This window comes from Nicotiana attenuata, chromosome 5, assembly GCF_001879085.1.
Source record: "Nicotiana attenuata strain UT chromosome 5, NIATTr2, whole genome shotgun sequence".
Classification (NCBI taxonomy): Eukaryota; Viridiplantae; Streptophyta; class Magnoliopsida; order Solanales; family Solanaceae; genus Nicotiana; species Nicotiana attenuata.
This window is the reverse complement of record NC_031993.1, coordinates 23,313,964-23,323,317: the sequence shown is the minus strand read 5'-3', so window position 1 is coordinate 23,323,317 and position 9,354 is coordinate 23,313,964. Positions and strand designations below refer to the sequence as shown.

General features: G+C 35.6%; 1 protein-coding gene across 3 annotated transcripts; it reads right to left on the bottom strand.

Annotated features, from left to right (window-relative positions):
• On the bottom strand, positions 3,660–6,367 carry LOC109225504 (F-box/FBD/LRR-repeat protein At1g13570-like). 3 transcript variants are annotated; one of them, XR_002067932.1, is made up of 5 exons: positions 6,246–6,367; positions 4,708–5,395; positions 4,547–4,631; positions 4,302–4,457; positions 3,660–4,210 (listed from the first exon to the last, which is right to left on the bottom strand). XR_002067932.1 is itself a non-coding variant. In XM_019390191.1 (5 exons), exons 2-5 carry the CDS (start codon positions 5,369–5,371, stop codon positions 3,911–3,913), a joined length of 1,014 nt encoding a protein of 337 aa, XP_019245736.1. In that variant the 5' UTR covers positions 5,372–5,395; positions 6,246–6,367; the 3' UTR covers positions 3,660–3,910. The 3 variants fall into 3 exon arrangements, 2 of the variants coding, with proteins under 2 accessions (XP_019245736.1, XP_019245734.1); XM_019390191.1 differs by having other exon boundaries at positions 4,547–4,707; positions 4,975–5,395; XM_019390189.1 differs by having other exon boundaries at positions 4,547–5,395.

Below are 9,354 nucleotides of genomic sequence, written 5' to 3'. Positions count from 1 at the left end.
CCCCCCCCCCCCCCCCCCCAATTCAATGTGGGCAAACAATACCAGGGATTAAGCACCAAATGACACGTTTGTCCTTCTACAAAACTCTTCTCCCAAAGTCTTTAAGAAAGCCAAAGCTAAAATTGAAAATAAAAGTTCACCCACTTTTTCTAGTTTAAAGCAAACACATTTTTTGTATTATACTTTTATATCCCATTTTTAGTCAAATGAACCAAACATCTAACAATAAAAGTATATCCACCAAATAATCATGCCATTCTTAATCTAATATTATAATCCAGTATTACTTGTTATCAGTGCTTCTTTCATATTTTATTTTGCTATCGTAGTCTTATTTTTCTAAATATCTTGTACTGTTATTACTTACTATCAGTGCTTCTTTCATCTTTTTCTTAGTTGTGGGTGTATCGGAAACCTCTCTGCCTGTTCAGGGAGGAATAAGGCTGCATAAATTTTACCCTCCCCAGACCCCAATTGTGGGAATACACTAGCTCGTTGTTGTTGTTATATTATTAATCCCACAATAACTTGTTCACCAACCAAACAACTCCTTACTGTTTTAATTTCCAATTAACCAGATTGAAAGATCTTTTTGCCCAGTTTCCTTTTTTGTGAGAGAAACGTCAATGGCTTCTTATGTTTTTAACAAAAACTACATTAAGAAGTCACTATTAAAGAACACATATACATACCCCCAAAACGAAACTAAAAATTAAAACATAGTATTGAAAAAGAACATAAGAGACTTATTATTGAAGTTCATTCAAAAGGGAATAAATGATTAAAACACAAAAATAAATAAATGATGGAAGCATAATTTAAGCTTACAAGAAGATTGCTGATGATGGAAATTCCAAAAGGATGGAATCCTTATGAGAAACCCTTATGCGCCTACTTGTGTGCTGTAGGGCGTGGCAAAATGATTGAAAGTAAATAGTTAACCGCCCATATTATCCACTAATAAATTGGTTGTATAGTTAACTTTTTAAAAACGGGTCAAATATGGATAAGAACCATATTATCCATTTAGAAAATGCATAACCAATGAATAACTAATGGATAACCAATGGGTCTAACTTTTATATTTGTAAAGTCTCAAATTTGGGGTTTCTCAAGTTAGAGAGACTAAGAATTCTCCCAAAAGTGATCATATACAAGAAGCCATGGATAATACGGTAACCCATATTATCCACCGGTTAACCCGTTTTTTATCCGTATTAAATATGAGTCCGGTCGGATAATTAATCTGCTTTTTCATTACCCGTTTTCAACCCGAACCATATCCGACCCGACCCGACCCGACCCGACCCGACCCGCCCGTTTGCCACTCCTAGTGTGTTGCTTCAGCTGTTAACGGCTTGTTTGGATGGTTGTTAGTATTTATATTGTATTGTGTGTTACTTTAAGTGAGCATTTGGACATAAGAATTGTAAAATTCTGAAAAAAGTGAGAAAAAAAAAATTCAAATGAAAATAGTATTTGAAAATTAGAGTTGGGTTTGGATATGAGTATAATTTTGGATTATTTTTGAATTTTTGTGAGTGATCTGAGTGAAAATTTTGAAAAACAGCTTTTTGAAATTTTTCAAATTTTCGAAAAATTTCAAATTCATCTTCAAGTGAAAATTGAAAATTTTATGGCCAAACACTGATTTCCAAAAAAAAAGTAAATTTTTTTCGAAACAAGTGAAATAATTTTCATGGCCAACTGACTCAAATACAATATTTGTTTTGATTATTATTTAAAGTTTATTATATCCTATCGTTTAATCCTTCATTTCATAACGACGAAAAGTGTCACTTTATGGAACGACGGATTTGGTTTGGTGACGTCATTTCCTTATTTTTGTTCTCTTATCTTGCCCTTACTTATTATTAAATAATTATATTTTAGTATTTACCCTATTTTTTTAATGAATAATTATACTCTGTATCCTATTTTTTCCTTAATTAGATTGCAAAGTTTATTCTTCATATTGTTGGAGTGTGATATCATAAAACGACGACGATATAATCTATTCAAAGGTTGTATCCATCAAACAATACAATATAATACAATACGATATGAAACAACATGTAAAAACAATCCAAACAAGCTGTTCATGGCGGATTTATTGTATATGGGTTTTTGAAAACCTAGTAATTTTTGGGTAGACCATGTATTTTTATTAAAAGATTTACTAAATATTTATCTATGAACTCAGTTATTATTATATGTTTATGTAAAATTATGGTAGGAACCTATAAGCTTCAAATTCAGGATCCACCTATGTTTGAATATGTTCTAAATGTGCTAACTATGTGGGGGTGGGGGAGAGTGTAATACTTAGTATATCTGTTAGGATAGTATACAAGTATATTTTATAAATTAAAAATAGATTAAAAACTAAATTAAGGGTACTGAATGAAAGAAAATTAAATCAATGTTATATTGTGTTAACTTATGTTTCCATAGGGCATACCGCCTAGATTTCCCTAAAATAATATTATCCTCATTTTTTTTTCCAATTTATGATAACATAGTAGTAGTAGTTAACTGAAAAAATATCAAATTTATTATACACTTATGCTCGAAAAAGTATTTTTATTAATTAAACTTCTCGAATATAGTTGGAAATTGTGGAAAGGGTCGTGTTGTCATGTTGTGAGTCGTAAGTACTCCTTCGTCCTTAACCAGAAGTCTTGGCTTTGAGCCATGAATAAGGAATCACCTTTGTTAGGAGCAGTTTACCATCCTGGCGCGAATCGGAATTAGTTGGACTCTGATACTGATACTGGACACTGTGTGAAAATTACTCTATCTTACTTTATTAATCTCAGTTCGCCTATTTATAATAGCAAACCATTGTATTAAATATAACATAGTACGAAAATACTTTAGTAGTATATCATAGTATAATGAATGTATATCCTATAAAATCAAGTCTCTAACATGCATAAAGAAGAACTCTAGTAAGCAGAAAATTTAAACCGAATTTTCTTTTCAAGTACCATATGCCTGATCCACACAACGAGATTTACTTTTGCCAAACAAGTAATACAAAATTGGATCAACTTTGTACATAATATAAATCTGAGATTCTCAAAGGACTTAAGTACTCCATCCGTTTCAATTTATTTGAACCTATTTTTTTAGTCTGTATCAAAAAGAACGACTCCTTTCTATATTTGAAAATAATTTACTTTTATGCAATGATTGGTAGCCACACAAAATATATGTCCATCATTTTGCACCACAAATTCAAAAGTCTTATTTTTTTCTTAAACTCCGTGTCCAGTTAAATAGGTTCACATAAATTGAAACAAAGGTAGCACTACTTTACAATATTAAGAAAATCAGTGAATAAGAACAATGGTATTCGACTTGTAAACAGAATTAAGCTCCACAAAATAGGAGATAATTGAATAATGTGTATTACACCATATTGAGTATTTTTTTCATTTTTAGCAACAAATAAAAAGAGTACATCTTTTCATTAAAAAAGATTGCATATGTGCTAGCTAGTAGACAAATTGTAAAATTCATAGCAGAGTATCAAATCTCCATGGCTCTCTACCTTACAGGCATAGCCAAAAAGAAGTGCTTCAAGCTTGCCATATTTAAGGAACTGACTGTTGCGGAAGCCGAATATATATAAAATTCAACACTGAACCACAACATAATATTGAATAAACCACCACAGTATACTCATGTGTATGTCAAATTCAACAAATCATTCATAAGCAGACACTAAAAGTGAAAATCCTTAACAAACCAACCAAAACATCCTTCCAGAAATGCTCATGTTCCTAAACAAATATTCGCGCGTCTCTTTATCTTATTACAAAAAGGCAAAACACAATGTTATAATACTACATCAACATCTGTTTCTATCTATTCAGTTTTAACTTTGAAATGTTTCCGCCAAAGATCATGAGAAGTTGACTATTACTTCTTTTTTATCATAGTAGACTATTACCGCTTTAGGTGATGCATGCCCAAACTTTGATAGCTCATCGAGTATTTCTGATGTTGTCTCAAGATTAAATACTGGATAGATGAGCATTTTCACCAACATTGGCGACTTGGCTAGCAAAAGCTTGATAAGCTGCATCTCAAGCGTTGTTCTTCCAAATTTTATTAGCGTAACTTCCCTGAGGTGATTAAATGTGATATCTGAGAAACGTTCGAGTTCAAGGGATTCTGGAGCACCATCATAATATCCATAGATCTAAAAAGATAACAAGAAGTCAACTCTCAAATTATTGAGGATCTAAGAAGAATGAAGAAGGAAAAAAGAAAAGAGTCAAAGCACTAAGAACCTCAATTTCGAGATATTCTAAATATGGGGAGCTTCTTATCAAGCAGAGAGCACATGAGAGCTTATATGATTCCTTCACCACAATATTAGACAGGCGCAAATGTTTGAGACGGTTAAGATCAAAGGGAAGCCTTGTCGGTGTTTCATCTGCAAAGAACTAGGAACACCAAAACTCAAGATGCGTCAGCCCGAAAGAAGTTCCATCCGTGAAAGTGCATAATAATAAAGTCATGAAGCAACTTCTACCTTGCCATATTTGAAGTTTAATAGGAGGTGCTCGAGAGAAGAACATGACTCGAAAAACTTTGCATAATCAAAATTCTCTGCCTCCCTAGAAGAACCCTCATGCATTAGAGATGCTTTTGCCATAAGAGGGACATTCTTTAGACAGATAGAACTTATACTACCTGTGAAATCAAAGGATCTCAGCATTGGAGCATTAATTTCAATTATGTTTAAACTTTCCGAGATTTTCAGCACGAACTGCTCAAGCAACGGGCAATGAGATATTAAACTTCCGAGCAATTCAGAAGAAATTGTGACTCTACATAGTTCCAGGCTGACTAGCCTATCAAACCCTTTAAAGGCCGGTGGAGGATGTATTAAACAATCGTGAAGATTTAGATGCCTTAGTTGTGAACATATGAAAAGTGAAGAAGGCAATTTGTATATACCGTCCTCTGGAAGGTGAAGAACAAGATGTTGAATGCCTTTCCTAGACAGGAAATATATGAAATTGTCAATCTCAGGACATTCTTTCAGATCAGCATGAGCAATGCGGAGCTTAAACTTAGTAATCGGTCCTTCATGATGGGTCAAAAGCTGGTAAACAATCTTTGCAAGTCTAACTGTAGGGTAAAGTCGATCCTTTTGTGTTCTCCAAAGAGATTCATCAAGCTCAAACTTTGCAAGTCTACACCAGTGATACCTCCATTTCTTCGATAATACGCTTGTCCGCACACCATCTTTACAAGGCAAACACATCAGAATGACATCGATTACATTATCAGGAAGGTTGATAAGGACGTCAGGAGGTAAACCTTGACAATGCTTTCTTCCCTCAGGCAACATCTTATAAGAATAATCACCAAGAAACTGGAGACAATACGCAATATTACGAAGTAAGGAATCTCCAAATTATATGGGAAAAAACTGACAAAACCTCCAAACTATCAGAACAGAACTACTATTCACACTGTCACATCAAAATAGGAACGAAAGGATCACTCATAACAAAAATCACCAAGAAACCGTAGAAAATAAACAACAATATGAATACGAAGTAACGAATCTCCAAACTATATGGACGAAAGGGCTCTTCACATGGTCAAATCAACATAGGAAATAAAGGTGCATTGTAGTTGCAATCAGTCCATTATCTCCCCTTAATATCTATATATGGATAATTACTTTGCCTTCATATACAATTATCAAAATAGAACGGGTACAATAACGGAGTGGATATTTTGTGCAAATTCTTTAAAATACACAAAAAATTAGAAACTTTGACATAGCCATAGTGGATACTTTGACACATCTCTACCTGGATATGTACCAACAAAACAACTCCATGTAACATTGCATTCTCACATCAAAGAACAACTCCTATCAATACTTCTAAAATACATTTGTCGATTAAGAAGAAAAATCAAAAGTGCAGAAACCCAAAATCATATTATCTGTTTTCTTCTTCTTCTAAGCTTATTAAACATCGCGATCAACAATAAAATAAGGTCATTTTTAACTTTTAAGTAACAAAATAAGCTTTACGAAGCTGTTTCACCAGATTTTTGCTAGATTTGAACATCAAATTAGAAACCCTAAAGAACATATATAACTGCAGCTAGCATACACCAATTCCAACATGTTTTTTCTTCTTTTTTTTCAAAAAAAAAAAAAAGTGCGAGAGAAGTATAATTTAAAAGTTAACGAGAACAAGGATTACCAATGACACCCTTACGAGTTCTTCAGCAGTTGGCAATAGTTGGACTCATCGCGCAGAGGGGAAGAGGATTTGGGGGAAAAAAGTGTAGAGTGAAATAGTAAGTGTAGGAGAAAAGAAAGTGAAGCCTAAAACCAACTAGAGGTATGATTTGCACGATTAGCCTCTTTTAGCGCTTTGTTATTTTGTCCTTGTTTTTTAAATTTGCGCAAAATAGCCCCAATTTTCATGGTTTGACTAGTGCTGCTTATCGGCTCGGTTCGAATTTGAATGTTATAGGTTCAGTTTCGGTTATCGATTTGTAAATATGCTAAAATGACAATCGAACCTAGGAATGGAAAATGGGGCGATGCGGGTGTGGGACGGTACGGGTTTAGGACTATGCGAGGCGGGGCAGGGCGGGTTGAAATATTTTTCATAAAATTGATGCAGGACGGGGCGTGTTGCGGGTTTACGCGGGTGTAAGGATTTTTCTTCTTATTTTGAGTCCCTGTGATCACCATATGACCTATATGTTGGGAATAACCCCCCTACAAGAATAATATTCACGGTAATAAAAGGCAGAATAATAACGTAGCACGGAGATACGGTAATTAACAAGAAAAAAAAAAGTAACAACGACAACAAGATTTTTACGTGGAAAACCCTTGAATAAGGGAAAAAATCACGGCCCCGAGAAGAGCAGCTAATATCACTATAGCAAGGAATTTTACACTTTGTACGTCCGAGTAAAATACTCAAAAGATCGCTACAACACTCAAAAGAAATAACCCTCTTTTGATATTCTCACCTCACTACAGTATCACTCACTCTCTATTTTTCTCACAGACTATTTTCTTATACCCTGTCTGTGAAACCTCACTCCTTCTTTCTAACTCTCATATATATTTTTCCTCTGAGATTGGTGTATTGAAATGAGAGTCGAAGCTCTCCTTTAATAGGCAGAACCTCTCCTACTACACTTGACATTTTCTTTCTGTACGCCTACCACATTTGACACAGCCTACAATGTTGACTATGCAAAAGGAAAAGTGGCGGCCAAATTAGAAAAAGAAGGCAAAGGAAGAAAGTTGTCTTCCTTAATTTATGGGCTGGACCCCAAAAATCTTCCCCTGCAGTCCCATTTACCTGAAGGAGGTAACACCGGAGGTTCTAGTTTGAGTGTTTGCCGACAAGTTCTTTGCATAGCTCAAACTTTTCTCTTGGTACCACTTTGGTCAGCATGTCCGAAGGCTTGTATGGATCTTCTTTACCTACATAGACCCATCATCTATCCTTTCTCGAATCCAATTATATCTCACGACGATATGCTTCGTCCTTGCATGATACATGGTGTTTTTGCTCAGGTTTATTGCACTTTGACTGTCACAATAGACGACATACTCCTTCTGATGCAATCCAAGCTCTTGAAGGAACCGTTTGAGCCATACCATCTCTTTGCCAGCTTTAGTAGTGGCAATATACTCCGCTTCAGTTGTAGAGAGTGCGACACACTTCTGCAACCTCGACTCCCATGATATAGCTCCCCCTGAAAATGTAAACAAATATCCACTAGTGGATTTTCTGTTATCAATGTCACCTTCTATATCAGTATCTGTATAGCCCTTCAAGATTGGATCCGATACTCCAAAGCACAAGCAATCTCCTATGGTACCTCTTAGGTACCTGAGTATCCACTTGACTGCTTCCCAATGTTCTTTTCCAGGATTTTCAAGAAACCTGTTGACAACACCAACTGCGTGAGCAATATCAGGTCTAGTGCATACCATTGCATACATCAAAGTTGTTGAAGAATAAGGAACTCTAACCATGTTCCCTTTCTCCTCCAGTGTTGTAGGACACGTCTTCTTGCTCAACTTTAGATGACCAGCAAGAGGTGTGATGACTGGCTTAGCACTTTTCATGTTGAAGCGTTCCAGTACACGTTCAATGTACTTCTCTTGAGATAGCCACAACTTTCTACTTGTTCGCTCTCGAACTATCTTCATCCCTAGAATTTGTTGTGTTGGGCCCAAGTCCTTCATATCAAATGACTTGGATAGATCTCCCTTCAATTTTGCGATCAGCCCCTTGTCTTTTCCTACAACTAACATGTCATCCACATACAACAACAATATAATAAAATTATTTTCAGAAAATCTTTTGAAGTATACACATGGATCAGAATAGGTCTTTATGTATGTTTGACTTTTCATGAATGAGTCAAACTTCATGTACCACTGCCTTGGTGCCTGGTTCAATCCATAAAGACTCTTATTCAATTTGCACACCATGTGTTTCATTCCAGCTACTTCAAATCCTTCTGACTGCTCCATATAAATCTCATTTTACAAATCTCCATGAAAAAATGCAGTTTTCACATCCAATTGCTCTTGCTAAGCTCAAATTATTCGAATAGAAGTCATTTTGACAACATGTGAGAAAATTTCGTCAAAATCAATACCTTTCTTCTGTTCGAAGCCTTTAACCACCAATCGAGCTTTGTATCTGACCAGCTTGCCATTTCCATCTTTCTTGAGTTTAAAGACCCATTTGCATTTGAGTGGTCTTTTACCCTTTGGAAGTTCAACCAGCTTGTACGTGCCATTTTTTGTAGAGATTCAATCTCTTATTGCATGGCTTTCATCCACTGGTTCTTTTCTGGATGGGACAACACCTCCTTAAGACTTTCTGGCTCCCCCTCATCGCCCTTGGCCTCTCTGATCTCCTCAGAGGTTGAGATTGTTCTTCTTCCTGAGTGGGGTGCTCCACTTCCTCGACACCTTCATCAAGTTGCTCCCGCTGCTCAATAACCTCACCCTGCTCGGTAACCTCGTTGGTCGTACTTTCTACACTTGTGGGATAGTTAGAAGAAGAAAGAATTGTAACAAGGTTAGGAATTATACCATTCTTGGCCTTCTCTGATATATCAGCAACAGTTCCAACTTTACTTTCTCGGAAGACTACATCTCTGCTTCTAATGACTTTCTTCTTTATAGGATCCCACAATCTGTACCCGAACTCTTCATCTCCATATTCGATGAATATACAGGGAGCAGATTTATCATCTAGCTTTTTTCTCTGCTCCTTTGGTACATGTGCAAAAGCTCTGCAACCGAACACTCTCAAATGC

Bases quoted from the DNA above. Each gene is read 5' to 3' on its own strand.
- LOC109225504 (XM_019390189.1), bottom strand. From the start codon at position 5,371: ATGTTGCCTGAGGGAAGAAAGCATTGTCAAGGTTTACCTCCTGACGTC. The intron at 4,458-4,546 runs GTAGAAGTTGCT...TGGTGTTCCTAG, and splicing joins TAAACTTCAAATATGGCAAG to TTCTTTGCAGATGAAACACC. The intron at 4,211-4,301 runs GTTCTTAGTGCT...TTATCTTTTTAG, and splicing joins TAGAATATCTCGAAATTGAG to ATCTATGGATATTATGATGG.